Source organism: Lacerta agilis, chromosome 13 (assembly GCF_009819535.1).
Source record: "Lacerta agilis isolate rLacAgi1 chromosome 13, rLacAgi1.pri, whole genome shotgun sequence".
NCBI classification, from domain to species: Eukaryota; Metazoa; Chordata; class Lepidosauria; order Squamata; family Lacertidae; genus Lacerta; species Lacerta agilis.
In genome coordinates, this window is record NC_046324.1 from 9,422,749 (window position 1) to 9,437,885 (window position 15,137).

A 15,137-nucleotide genomic window follows, 5' to 3' on the forward strand; every position below is an offset into this window, starting at 1 on the left:
ATCCCCCCCCCCGCCACGCTCATGTATACACGTGTTGTTGTTGTTGTTAATTTTATGCAGCCTTGTTGCTTTATATTTAATTCTCTGCGTATTTTAAATTCTCAGCGTATGGTTCAATTCTAATATGTAAATTTAAAAGTTCGAATTCTAACATTAAATAAAAAAGTTCGACGGAATGCACCAGTGGAATGCGGGGGAGAAGGGCGCCCTCCAACTTCCTTCCAGGGGGAGTTCTCGGGGCGCCTGTAAATCCACTCTCTCAAATAGGGTTTTGGAGCGGCTGGCTAAAAATGCCCGCCGGACCCCTGGGAAAGGGCAGTTCTCTGCCTCCACCCCGCAAACCAGTAGAGTCCCTTGTCCCGTCCTGCTCCCTCAGCTCCTACTATCAGAAGCCAAGTGTTTTTAATTTAGACATTTAATTTAAATACTCTTAGAGCTGGGGAGGTGGCAGCTCTTTAGACGGCACTCGCTTTGCGTTACTTTAAAACGTGTTTTACCGCTGTCGCCTTCTGGGGGAGGGCGCGGGCGGAGTCTTTCTTCTGTTTGTTCGACTGATGGGTGTGGATGTTGGGGGGCGCGCGTCTTAGACGGTCTTACCCAAAGCCCTGACGGCCCCTCATTTGGTAAAGACTGGCCGTCTACAAAGCGCTTTGCACAGGAAAATTGCCTGCCTGCCCTAGGCGCCAACTCTTACGGACCTCGCTCTCCCGCCCCCAAATAAAATATTTGACGGGGCTGCCCTCCCAAAGTTGATGTGCCAATCAAACGGTGTGCCTGTGCTGCGCCCTGAGATCGATTATGCGAGGCGGGGCTTACCTGCATCCCCGCCCCCGCATATTGTATTCAAGTTGGCACCCAGGCTACCTGCCCACCTGAGGGGGTCCCCAACGCTGGGAGTGGGCACTTGGCTCGCCCCCTCGGGGAAAGGAAACCCCTCTGAGGAGGCGGGAGGGGGAGAAAGAAAGAAGCGCGCGCGAGCCCTTTAAGAAAGTTCAATCAGGCGAGTTCATCAAAGTTTAAAAAGTTTCGCGGAGGAAGGAGCAAAGGGGGGTGGGGGGGAGAGGGAAGGAGAGGGAAAAATGGACACCCGTCGAGGGCCGAAGAAAGTTTGCAGCCGGCGGCGGCCGGGATTGGCTCTCGAGTTCCCCTGGCGACGGTGATGCAGGGCGAGGGGCTGGGCTGGCGGTCCCGCCCCGCCCCGGCCGGGCCAGGCGCTCCCTGTGGGTGCGCGCAATTGAAGAGCTGAGGCGAGGAGCGCGGGCTGCGCGGGGCCCGGCAGCAGCTGCAGCTCGTTGGCCCCCTTCGCCGCTCATTGGCCGGCGGCGCGAGCCAGCTGGATGTGAGCCTGGGGCGCGTCAAATAAGCCGCACTTCCCCCCGCGCCCACCTGCACAGCACCAGCGCACGTCGGGACCCCTTCCTTGTCCTCAGACACCCCTCGGGCACCTACCTACCTACCTTCGTCCCCCCCGTCCCCGGCTCGCACCAGGCACCTGCCCCACCTTATCCCCGCTTAAGGCAGACCCTCGCCCTCTCCGCTCCCCTCTGAGGGGAGGATAAAAGAAGGGGGAAGAAGGAGGAGGAGGCGCAAAGGAAAGGAAGAAGGCGAGGCAGTCGCCCAGGACCAGCACGCGAGCCCCCCTGCCTTGCTTTCCTCGGACTTGCCCTGCACCCACCATGAGCAACCTGCCCAAGGAGAATGAGCACAGCAGCAACAGCCTCGAGGAAGAGGTAGGGTTTTTTTGGGGGGGGGGTAAGCCCCGTCGGGGATGCGCCTTCCTTTGGGTTGTTGGCCAAGGTCTGCGGGCTCGGAGGGGGGGAAAGGCTGGGCTGCGTGGTGAGGAGGGCGGCCGGTTCGCCCTGAAGTTTTCCTCTTGTGTGCGCGCTCTTTCCCTGGGCCAACGAAAATGCCTCTTGCTCCTTTTTTGTGGTTTCTTGACTTTGCGAGCAAAAGGCCTACGGCCGTTTTCTGGGCTGGGTGAAAGTTTGTTTTAAAATGAGTCCGCTATGGGAGTGGTAAAACAGGAATGCATCCCTTTTCTCCTGGTCTTCCTAGGGAGGAATGCTGTTGGTTCTTGAAGTCTCTCCTTTGTGCACGCAGCTGGTGGCGGCGACTGCTGCCTACGGGTGGCTTTACTGTAAAAAATGGAGGGTTTCCGAAAGCCTTCTCCTCCTGTCTGCCACCTCCTTAACCTGTGGCCTCCTTACTTAACCTGTGGTGCTTCCCTTTAACTACTAGTAGCTGGAAGCCCAGACCTACTAAGCAAACAGCCTTTGGAGCACCAAACCTGCACTTCCTACTCATAAAACCCTGCAGTGCCTGTTAAGACTAGACGCTGCATGGGCGTCTCTGCTGATTTAGAGCTTGGCTTTGGACCTTGGGATAGCTTGGAAGAAGCAGACAGATGCTTGGCTTTCCTCCTCCTCCTCCTCCTCCTCCTCCACATCTAGGTGTTCCTTGTTTCCTCTTGTGTAGTCAGAATCCAAATACAGTAGTGTATATTTTAAAATTTTATGAACATATTATAACAAAAATTAAGAATGGCCCAAACTAACAAAGCAGGCCACTAATGCGAACTTTAGAAATTTGTGTCATACCTATATCCAAGTCTTTGGAAACAACCATCCTAACAGTTTAATTCCAAGCAAAAGGGCCCATGGGCTGTCTGTCTGGTACCTTGTGGCTTCTGGACTTGGCTTGCAATGGAGAACCTGTCATTGGCTTCCCTTCTGCTTGCCCCCATCTTCCATCCAGTCTTACGCATTTCTTGTCTGCATCACCACCGCCTTGTGAAGACGACTGTATGTCCTTGACTGGCCATCATAGATCTGAGCAAGTCGCACAGACACCTCATTAGGTAGTGCAGGTTCCCTTGTGAAAATTCCTCTCTGTGGCACACTCAAGCGTTTGTGGTTTTCTACACCTGATTGTGCAAAGTAAGTAGCAGTAGTATGAGCCATATCAAGCTGATTATATATATATATATCTATCTTAGGACCTGGTTGCCTCCATTTTGCGTGCGTGGCTCTTGAAATGCCAAGAAACCTCAATTCCCCTTGGGCTGCTGCAGTCGATTACTTGTCTTCCTTCCCACCCCCACCCCTCTGAAAAATAGCCGTGTAGGTTTCTTGGCGCAGAATGGCGGCCATTCTGTTCCTAAACCCTTCCAAACATTGTAAAAACTGTACATTCTTAATATACCGGTACGTACAGAAGAAATGGGAATAACCTATTGCTGATACTTTGCTTGTGCCTGCAATCTAAGAAGCTTGGTGGCTCCCCCCCCCCAAAATCCTTATTGAACCTGTTATGTGATATGCTTCATTTGGGTTGGCTGTCCTCCTTTGATGTTCTCTCATAGACTTAAGTAACCCTGTTAAAACAGTACTGTACAGTGCCTTAATTCTATTGAAATAGCTGCATGCTTATATATGGTTTGGAGGGCTCTGGGACCAATTTGCTGGCAAAGCCTCAAAGGTTCATGGCAGGCTGCTTCTAACACTTTCTGTATCTTAGCTGCCTTACTTGTGCGTACTGGAGGCAGAAATGCCCCCTTTTGTCCACAGGGCAGCAGGTCATTGCCAAGCAGTCTTTCTGCAAGGTGTTTATGTAGTGCCACAGAACAGTACTGTAATATGGATTGGCTTGAAGCTTGTTAAAAGCAGCAGCCAGAATAGTCCATTGCATCTGGGATTGGAGGATGCGCTCAAGCCTTCAGTTTCCATTGTAAATGAACTGGTCTGACTTGGTGGCAGATTAGAACTTGCAAATCGCCAAATAAACGCCTGGCAGTTCAGAGGTCTTTTGCTAGGCCAACCATGTAGGAGGCACAATTCTGATTGTATGCATTTTGCGTTAACACCATTTCTAGTTCTGTAGTCTTAGGTAGTTTAAAGCAGGGAATGGGCTGCATAGAAATAGTAGCCCCCTGGCCAAAGTGGGCAACTGGCCAATTTCTAGCATATTGCTTAGTGTCTGCTGGTATACTGGGATTCAAGCAAAAAATGCATGTTGGATTTTGATGTCATTTTATTTTGCTTTCTATATAGAAAAGACGGCAACTATGAAATACATGAACTGTACAAACTTAAACGAGTAGCAAAAGTTTTAAATATAAATTTAGATCATTTGTTTTTCTTGCGTGAAATAGGTTAAATGAAGTGATGTATAAAATGTTCGGTTATATTATGTCATTGTGGACTTGTCCAGTCATTCAAGTGCGACTTTGGAAAGTTCTCCGTAAATCTGAAGTGGCTTTTGCCTGCTGTCTCCAGTATACAGTATTAAGTGGGCTTTAATCTCATTCAGGGAGGCATTTGTGTATTGCCGTGACTATGCATTCAAATTTAACTTAATCTAGATTGCCATGAGCATGCAGTCCTGCTTTTCAAATTTAACACATTAGAGGGCACAGGCATTGTAATAAAATTTAAGTGAACCAAATACTTAATCCACCCCTGCGATAAACTTAGCATGTGTGATTCTCTAAGGAAAGGTCTTGGTGCATCTGCATTGACTGCCAAAGATGCCAGGTTCAATCCCCAGTATCTCTAGGTTGGCCTGGGAAGAGACCCCTTCTGAAATCCTGGAGAGGCACTGCCAGTTGCTGAAGACAATACTGAGCTTGATGGCAACTCGCTTTGTTTCTTACATAGTTAATTTTGCGGGGAGAAGGTAGTTGAGCATTCTCAGGCACATTAACAGATCAGAATATGGTTTACTGTTATGTGCTCTGCAATCCCCATTCCTGTTGCTAAGAAATCCAGTAGTCCTCTTGATTGAGCTGCTCCTAAAGGTGTAGAATTGCAGAGGTCAACATTTGTATATTTGAGATTTTTTTTCTGCATTTAAGTACAAAGTGGTATGTATGGGGGATCACTTTGTATGTTGCGCCAAGTGAATTATCACTGTCAGGGTTTAACTTGATTTATCTGGAAGGAAAAGTAGTATGAATTTATGACTGATGCTATGATTGATACCAGTGCTATTTCAATATGACGTGCTGTGTGCGTTCACCATGTTTTATTTTTATTTCACAGGGGGTTCCAAATGCTGTCAAGTATATCGGTGGTAGCTTTTCTGGTCCTCTAGTGGAAATTGTGGACAAGTGATGTGGTGTGTAACCGCTGGGGGTTTGCATCTGTAAGCAGAGGGAAAACGGATTAGCTAAAGGAGTTCTCTGCAGTTACTGACGAACAAGAGGAATTATGTGGACATGCTCATTGAAGATCTTTGTGTGCTTGTTTTCTGAAGTGCACTACATATATGTGGGTCTCATTGCTGGTTGCGAATGTTATGCAGGGACCCTCCCTGCCTGTTGTACTGCATCTTTAAATCCTTCTCCCCCACCTTGCTGCAGAGATTCTGCATCTGTCATTGAAGGCATGCAACTGCCCCTCCCTGGCTATGCAGTTAAATTCCCCAAATGGTGCTGGTCTGACTCTTAACTACATGATGAAATATGGGGAGATTGGCTGTGCAGTCACCCTGCCCTTCTGGTTGGCTGCTGTGGGAGGCAGGGTGCTAGATGGGACCGGCCTCTGGTCTGATGCAGCAATACTCATGTTCTCTGCATGCAAGTGGGAACTGGTGCCCTCCAGATGTTGTTGGACTCTCAACCAGTATGGCTAGTGGTGAAAGGTGAGGGGAGTTGTATGGTCCAGTAGGATTGGGAGTGCTCCAGTTCCTCACCCCTAGAGTACAAAGGAAGGTTGTTGTTGTTGTTGGTGGTGTTGTGATGGGAGGAAACCTGGAACTCCAAGAAACCTTCATGAATAGGGAAGGTCTAATTCAGACTTCAGATAACATTAACCTTAGATGGAATTGCATGGATATTGCATGGGATGAACCACAGTGCTCAATATGTTTCAGATAAGGCTGCAATCCGAACCCCACATACCTGGGAGTAAGCACCATTGAATTCAGCAGAAGTGACGTGTTTTGGATTGTGCCCTAAGGTGTTATAAAGTTGAGGCCCTTCCCTATATGGCAAGGGTCTCCAGTGGGCAGCAGTATGCGTGACATTACCTCCCCCCTCCACACACCCCCATGATGCCTACAGAAGGTCTTTGTAAATACCACTTCAAAAATTCCCAATGCTCAAGGGATTGTTGCTTTTCCTTCTTGCTTGGACTGGCTCAGCCTCTTAACACTGAATGTCTCTTTAAGCACACCAACATTTATCTTGATGTCTACAGTGGAAGCCATCAATCCACCTGTCCTGAACAGAGGAGAGTTTCAGAGAGGCTCTCTCTTGCTCTCTCTGTAAGTGCCTTTTGCCCGTTCATGGAATGGCTGGTCGTGTGTATGGGGGCACAGTTTTGTGTTTTGGCAGCCATTTTATATTATGCCACACCTTTCCCCCACTGCAGCCATTTTGGGGTCTGCTGCTCACTGCCCTTTCTCAAGGTTCCAGATGTTCCCACTGGCCCCAAATAGTTGGCACCTCCTGCTGTAGTGGGTTATCAGCTATAATGAGAAAGCAATTTGAGCTCACCCCACCCCCGGGAAAAGATATACCTGTATAATAAACAGTAATACCAAATGTTGTTCTGATTGTCCAAATACATTATTAAGTGCCCTGTACTTACCATTTGCTGTATTTGTAGCTTTTAAAGGGACTTGGCCAGGTAAATATATACCGGTGTATATTTTTCCGTTCTCCCAGGAATCTACAAGTGAAAGAGTTGGAGAGGGAGTTAAATCCTTTGCCTGTAGAAAAACTCCTTCCATGGAAAGAACTTTGGGGTGGAGGTACCTAAGTTGGTTGTTCTTGCTATGCAAAGGTTCTCGGGGAACCTGCAGGACTTCGGGTCGGATCCACACCATACATTTAAAGCACTGACCCCCCCCCCCCACAGCAATCCTGGAACCATAGCTCCCACCCCCTCTTAGAGTTGCAATTCCCAGTACCTTTAAACTACAGTTCCCATGATTCGGGGGGGGGGGAATCATGCGTGTTGTGTGTACTGGATGTGCTTTATATGTATGGTGTAGTGGAAGTATTGTGGCATATTAATTATTTATTCATTATTAAATTTGTTTATAGCCTTATACCCACAGATCACGGGGATGTTCACAATTATGGCTTTTGTAGACCAGAGTATCTGATGGAGTGGACTTTAGTGCCTTCTACAGATGCCTATTATTTATTTCATTATTAATTGCCCATGCTGTCCCAGGGTGGGTTACAACACTTGAAATACAATATTAAACTCCAAAGCAGCTTGAAATCACAGAAGTAAGTTGGGTACCTGTAGTAGAAGTTTGTAACTTAACAAGTGGAAAGGGCTTTGTCATCATTGTTGGTCCTGGTTTTGGAGTATTATTACTATGTTAACTATTCATACCCTCCCTAAATAGGCTTCCCCGGAGGTTGCGTTGCAAACCTTTTGGCCTCGACCAAAAAAAATCATCTGAACAATTTGTTGTGGTACAGAATGCTAAGTCTTTAAAAGGAGCCATAGTATGCTTCCTCCTGTGGAAAAGCTGCTCACCTTTTGCTTTCTACAGGAGGAGGATGAGGAGAAAGGGAATTTAGGATCATTGAGAGAAGGGACAGGTGGTGATTATGAGGGCCTGGGGAAAGGGAGAAGACAACAATGTCCACTGGGTTATGTCCTTCCCATTCCAGGAAGATGCTTACACACCAGAAAAGGCTAGGCCTATACCTTCTGAAGTTGGGACAGTGAACAGTCACCCACTGCAAGGAACAGGCAAAACTGCCAACTGTTTAGTAACAGTAGGAACCCTCTGTGGAAGCACTTCTAGGCTGTGCAAGGAGACATTTTCTGGTATATACGCTGCAGCAGAAGAGTTGCTGGACCCTGAACATCTTTCAGGAGCAATGTTGGGACTGACTTAGAGGCAAGTCTATTGTTTCCAGTTCTTGTGTAGCTAGCAGACATCCAGAAACATAAGTGATACCACCTCAGTTTTATAGCCCCTCTGTCTATCAAACTCAGGGAAGCATACATGGAGCTATCACAGTTCATCGTAGCCAATGTAACGGAGGTTAATCTTGGCAAGGGTAACCTTCCTATATAGCTGTTTAGGCTGAAATCCTAACCATGCTTTCCTGGAAGTAAGTCCCATTGAATTCAGTAGGGCAGGGCAACAGGGATAGGAAACCTTTTTCATCCAGAGGACCACATTCCTTTCTGGGCAACCTTTTAGGGGTCGCATGTCTGCTGTGGGTGGGGCCAGAGCCAAAGTGAACTGAGCAACAAATGTGAGTTTTATCTTTGCACAGTGCACTAGAATCTAGACAAACTTGTCCACCCTTTTCTGTTATCCATCCAGACAAGCAAGAAGCAACGTTGAGGTCTAATCCTCTTTGAACACCACCCAAGTTCCAGTGTTACACGAGAGGGAGAAAGACTTCTCTCTATCCGCTTTCCCCCTGCCACACATAATTTTAAAAATTTCTATCATGAAATTTTTAAATTACTCAACCTTTCCCTAAACTAGAAAGTCCCAGGAGCTGCAACCTTTCCTTATAGGGTGCTGCTCCAGCTGCATGGTAATTTGGTTGCCCTTTTTCTGAACCCTTTCCAACTCTACAATACCCTTTTAGAGGGGTGGAAGCCAGAACTGATATAGTATTCCAAATGTGACAAATGTAAAACAATAGATTTGTTTAACGGCATTATATCTGCTCAGGGGGAGGGTGGCCTGGGAAGGTTCTGAGGGCCAAATAGAGAGGCTTGGAGGGCCACATTTTGCCCCCGGATGTGAGATTTCCCTCCCCTGCCCCTGCTAAAACAATGCTATTGTTTCTTGGTATAGACAATACTTGTCCTAGGTTCTGACTTCAGTGTGACTTCCAGCCCCTGGCATGGCTTGATCTCATTGGATACCGTACCAGCTAATGCTTGATTCCTGTTCTCAGTATACAGCCAGGCTCTGACAAGCCTCTGGCTCTTGCCGTTTCCCTTCAGAGAGCTCGCTGAAGTGTCCTGTTCAGGCTGACATGATGTGGATCCAGCCAGATGGGTTGGATTCCGTGTAAAATGAGGCATGTGGCTGGCTGCAGGCTGCTGCAGCAGCATACACGATGCTTTTAAGGGCATTTAATAATTAAGACCTGGATCCCGTCTGCAAAGAGCTTACAGCGCTGAACTGCAATGGTAGGAGTGCACCATGCAATGAGGGGAGAAAAATAGGCCATGGAAGAAATGAAGGAAGGAAGGAGAGCAAATGCATGTTGTGTCCTTCCAGGCTTTGTTTCAGCTGGGATGAGAGTTTAGGTTTGTGGGAAAGCCAGGTTTCCAGGAGAGATTTGAAAGGAGGAAAGTGACCTTACAGAGTATAAGTGGCATCCCATTATGCTGTGACTCCCAACTCCTTCAGATGTGTATCTTACGGTCTGTGAAAGGTGGACATGTGCTGAGAACTGGGTGTGATGCAAAGTTCTGCATGCTTCCACTATGCATAGAGTCAGTGCACATCATGGCTCACCTCACTGGTGTCGCGTGGAGCATAGAGGCACTGGCCCTGGGCAGAGTTTTTTTGCGGGATGCGTTTTGCTCCTGGCGCTGCCCTGGCATCCCCGCACCAATTTGCAATGGCAGCTGCTTTTTGCTGGTGAGTGAACCACAGCTGTCAACTTTCCCTTTTTTTGTCGGAACTTCCCTTATTCCAGCGCCGTTTCCCATTGCAAAAAGAGGGAAAGTTGACAGCTATGGCCATTTCCCAATGCAAAAAAAGGAAGGTTGACAGCTCTGCCTGACCGGACCTGGTTCAAGTGGCAGAAAGAAGCCAGGGCTCCCACTCTCTGGCTGCTGCTTTCTCTTTGCTGCAGTAAATGCAATCTAGAGGCTACCAACATCATAATTGGACAACATCAGTTTATTTTGTAACGGATAACATTCCCAGGGCCGATCGGCATGTTCCTTGTTCCAGTTTTGTGGGTATGAGAGTCATGCTTCTGCATACATAGATCAAAAAAATGGTGTACGGAATGGTAGCACACAATTGCTAACACCTGCGATTCACTGGAACACACAGATCTCTGGCTGCTGGGAATCTCATGGTGGTCTCCACATTTGTAGAGCTTGTATTTTAACCACTCCTATGCCCCCTCAAAGCCGTCACCTTGAGGTTTCTGGCGGTGCTCCTGGCCACAAGGGTACTGGCTTTCCTTTGTGTGCACGTAGGTGTCCATTCACCAAGTGACCCCCTATGTGCACCCTGGCATGCACCTCCACCCCAGCTGCCCAGTTAATGGGGGATGGGGAGCGCAACACTTGCCTCACCCCGGACATCAGCAACCTATGCTATGCTGCTGCTTCACCTTTGGGTCATGTATAAATCATCCCTCATAGGGTATTTTCACCATTTTAAGTTGCCAGGTTTTGAGCTTGCTTTGGCTGTTGAATTCCTTGTTAAACCCATGTCAGGGGTAGGGCCTAATTATGCTTGCCAGGCCTCTCCCTATTTTTGTCCAAATCAGCTGATTGGCAGTACCTGCCAAATGGTCTGCAAGATCTGCCAATCAGCTGATTGTCAGGTGCTGCCAAGTCCCCCACCCCACAAAGCACCGTCATGTGGAGCGCTTTGAAAGAGACTCTTCAAATGTGGGACAGAACAGCCGTCTTGTGATGTCACTGTGATGTCAGGTGACTGACAGCTAGATAGCCATGCCTCCTGTCAAACGTGGCCCACAAAGGGCAGGGGAGATGACTCTCTGGCTTGATGACCAGTTCTAGTTCCCCACTCTGCTCATAAGGGCAGAAGAGCTGAACCCATGCACAAGCTTTGGGCTTGTGGGCACTGTCAGTAGTGCCGGTGTGAAGCTATTTTGCGCCCTAGGCAAGGCTAACTGCACCCACCAAAAGAAATTGCTAGCCTCAATTTTCAAAAAGAGTTGTCTTGTAGGGAAAAAAAAATAAAGATTTCAGAAATCAACAGCTGTAAGAAAAATAAATCTGCATAAAACTGTGCCCCTCAGAGGTCTGTGCCTTTGGTGGCTGCCAAGTTGGCTTAACGGCAGCACCTGCCCAGTGGGTGAGGTACTAGTGGCCAGTGGCAAAGTTGCTTAATTTTAGGGGCTTTATGGTCTAGCAGCAGCGACGGGGAGCACTCTAAGAAGTATAAAACTTGCTTCAAAACACTGCTGCATTTGGGTTGCTCTTCCTGCTCACACGGTTGAGCGGGGACCGAGACGTCTGCCTCAAAGTGCTTGACCAGGCACAGTCCTGAAGACCTCATATCAGCAGAAGATTAACCTTTTAGGACTTGAGCACATTCTGAAATTTGGTGTGAAGGGAAGCAGCATCTTAAAACCTCTGCTTTTACTCCTGAAGCGCAATGTCTAGCAGTTATGGCCGAGGAGAGAGGCTTGGAGAGTTTCTGGGGTGATGGCAGCTGCAGCATCTCAAAAGGGACATCATTGCCTTGCATGCTTGCTTTGCTTGTTTTATGCAGGTCATGGAATTTGGCTTTCTCTTGGCGCAGAATATTACGTAATCTGCGTATGTACTGATGCATTGCGCACAGCTTTGCCTTGGGAAAAGTTGGAAGCCTTGATATAGCACAGGGTGTTGCATGTTAAGCCCCGCTGCCCAAATTAATTTTACCAGATTCCTCTTTGCTTCAGAACTGTTGGATTTTACCACCACCTTAAGTTAAAACATAATTAAAGGAATCCACTGCCTGCTTTGGAGAACTCATAGTATGGATGAAGACAATATTCCCCACTCACAATGCTCTTTTGGCCTCCAAGTGAAAGTGTATTCTATGGACTTGGTGTCATTTACTCTGCAAAGCTCAGTATTGTCTGTGTCTATAAACAAACATCTATCTGATTTCTTAACTGCAGATGCTGTGAATTGAATCTGGAACCTTTTACATACTAAGCTCATGCTCTGCTCAGTGCAGAACAGCCATAGGTCCATCATTCATGCATCCCTATACGGACAATCTCTTAAGTTTATGCATCGTAGTGTGTGTGTGTGTGTGTGTGTGTGACACAGAGAGAGAGAGAGAGAGCGTGGGAAGGGGAGATACTTACAATATATTGCAGTGAAAGGAGGAGTGGATTACTTAGGGGTGAAGGCTAGTACGAAGATGCATCTGGTGACATCAATGTTCAAAACTAGCCAGGCACCAGGCGTGTTTTGCCACTGACATGGGTCCAGTTGTGACTACTTGGAGATTTCTGGATGCCAGGTTGGCAACCACAGTTTTAAAACCTCTGTCTTAGTCCATAGTTAATACTATTTCCATTTCCCCTGTGTGTGTTTCTCCTTCTTGCCTACTGGAACAAGTGAATTGTTGTACGAACAAGCTACCGTCAAGCAATGTAGTTGAGATCACAGAATCATAGCGTTGGAAGAGACCGCCAAGGTCATCTAACCCAACCCCCTGGTGAATACACATTCCATTTTGACGACCATAATCCAGGTTTAAGGTGCAGTTTGGTGCCTAGTTTATAGAATGTGTCCTTTTATTTAAAATGCTTCTCTGGGTTATTTTTGGGGCATAGGAATTCATTCATATTTTTTTCCAAAATATACCCGGTAGTCCGCCCCCCCCCCAAGGTCTGAAGGAGAGTGGACCGGCCCCCTGCTGAAAAAGTTTGCTGACCCCTGGCCATGACTGTAGCTCAGAGGTTAGAGCATCTGCTTTACATGCAGAAAGTATTGAGCTCAATCTACAGCATCTCCAGTTTGGGCTTGGAAAGAACCCCTGAACGATCCACGGCCAGTCAGTGTAGACAGTACTGAGAAAGATGAACCGATACTCTGGCTCTGTATAAGGCAGCTTCCTTCCTGTGCTCTTCCCATTACCCTGTGTTGTGAGCAAAAGATATATGTGGACCCAATAATTAGATTGGCACTTGCATCTTGATAGCATGTATCGACCATGTGCCATTCTTCTAGGCCAAACAGTAGAACTTGAAGTACACAGGCTCCATGGCTAATCCTTGTTGACCTCTGATGGATACTTGCTCCTGTTGGTCCTCACTGCTTATCTTTACACTTATAGCTGTTGAGCTGGCTCTCCAGGCATTGCATTCTTGGGATATGTTGGTGGCCAATGCCTTTCTATTATGGGATTGTCGCCTGTTGTATTGCATCTGGAGGACAAGCGTGTTTGTGAGTACCTTCAATGTGTGCCAAATGTGCAGGTGTTCCTAATTTGAAAAAATGACATCTATCAACTGTTCATGAGAACAGTTCTAGTTCTAATAGTTCAGCTAGAACTTAAGAGTTGAGGGAAGTTGTTTTCATCGCAGAGATCTCACAGCTAACTTTGCAACTGGATCACAATTCTTTGGCTCCTATCTCACAGCTAGGCAAGAGCCTAGCTGAAATAATTGCTGTCTGCTTGAAAACAGAGCTTGAATCCACGTTTCCCCAGTGGTTTGCTAGCAAGGTTGGGAAGGAGAATAGGAATGGGTGAAACCTCTCTCCCTTTATGCCAGGCAATAGGTGCACACCTTTCAAATTTGCTGAGAGTTGCTTGTTCACTTTGACTAACTCAAAAGCTGTGTTATATACACTACAGAGTTTTTTTTTGTCTGTAACATCACACTCCTTTATCTTGGCTCCTGAAACCCTTTCCCCACACCCCATCGGTTTGTTTAAGCCCCTTCTGTGCTCTCCATGCTGAGGTCAGTGGCAGTCGTGCACAGGAGTTTTGCTCACCCAGAAAAGGAATCCCAGGGGATGTATCAAATCCACCATGCGGGGAGCCGTATTAATTGGGAATTAATTGGTATTGTTCTAATTGGGTTATTGTTGGGGAAATATTGGAAAACTAATAAAAAATTATTTGGCAGGGGGAGGGAAAGGAGTTCCAGGTCTTCCATACAGCTTTGAATCCAAGGAGAGTCACAATCACATACATTGTAGTTTGTTAATTGCTGGGAATTGTACCTCTGGGTGAGTAAACTACAGTGCCCAGAATTCTCTAAAAGAAAGAATGTGCTTTGAAGTTATAGTGCAGGGGTGGCCAACTCCCAAGAGACTGCAGTCTACTCAGTTAAAAACTAGCAGTGATCTACCCCCTTTTTTGGGGTTCAGGTCAAAGTTGAGCTTTTCTTAAGAAGGAGGAAGGCCCATTTGGGGTCAATGTTGTTGAGTTTTTTAAGGGAGGAGGTAAAATGTTGAGCTTTTTTTAGGGGAGTCACAGTTGTTCAGCTTCTTTGAGGGGAGCCAATGATCTGCCAGTGATCTACCACAGACGTCCAGGGATCTACCGGTAGATCACGATCTACCTGTTGGACATGCCTGTTATAGTGTATGCACAGCCCGAGAGCTATTGAGATTTGGATTTGAATGCAGGTTATTTTAGCATCTTCTGTTCATTCTTGGAAGAGCCAGCCTTCATGTTCAAAACCTCCCCTTGTCAGGTCAATGATTTCCCCCATCCATATTCTGGTTTTAATTGCAATATGACCTGCTGTGATTTGGAAAAACAAGGATGGTGGTCCAACTTGCCCACCATCTGCAGCCCTCAGTTTTGCTGTTGCAAACCACAAAGCCTAGGGCTTGCCGATCAGAAGGTTGGCTGTTCGAATCCCCGCGATGGGGTGAGCTCCCGTTACTTGGTCCCAGCTCCTGCCCACCTAGCAGTTCGAAAGCACGTCAAAGTGCAAGTAGATAAATAGGTACCACTCCGGCGGGAAGGTAAACGGTGTTTCCGTGTGCTGCTCTGGTTCGCCAGAAGCGGCTTAGTCATGCTGGCCACATGACCCGGAAGCTGTACACCGGCTCCCTCAGCCATTAACGCGAGATAAGCACCGCAACCCCAGAGTCGTCCGTGACTGGACCTAATGATCAGGGGTCCCTTTACCCTTTACCTTTAAGGCCACATCAATATTGTACATTTCAAGCACTACGATAGAGCAGGGGAAGAATTTGGTGCTGAGCGTGGACAAAAAATATTTACCACTTTCACAACAATTGGTTTTCATTTATTTTTATTTTCTGCCACTCTCGGCTCAGCACCCTGTACAAGGGAGGCGCCTGCACCACCCTAAATCTGGCGCTGGGTGCAGCTTTAAACAGTCATGTCTTCTCCTAGGGACTTCTGGGAGCTGTGATTTGTTAAGGGTACTGAACGTTGTACGGAGACCCCTATTTCCCTCCACAGAGCAAGGTATTTGTGGAGCCTCGACTGGTTAAAGT

General features: G+C 47.3%; 1 protein-coding gene across 3 annotated transcripts in view; it reads left to right on the forward strand.

The window, feature by feature from the left end:
- The first annotated feature begins 1,224 nt into the window (after nt 1-1,224).
- The window catches only part of RBPMS2 (RNA binding protein, mRNA processing factor 2), a 45,877-nt gene continuing 31,964 nt past the window's right edge, over nt 1,225-15,137 (forward strand). For 2 of the 3 annotated variants that reach the window (XR_004427725.1, XR_004427726.1), the window contains exon 1: nt 1,225-1,730. Coding sequence is in view for 1 of the 3 variants with exons in the window: in XM_033166674.1 (XP_033022565.1) it covers nt 1,677-1,730 (54 nt within the window). In the remaining 2 variants the exon portion in view is untranslated. The remainder of the gene's footprint in view (nt 1,731-15,137) is intronic. The other variant, XM_033166674.1, reaches the window with a different exon arrangement.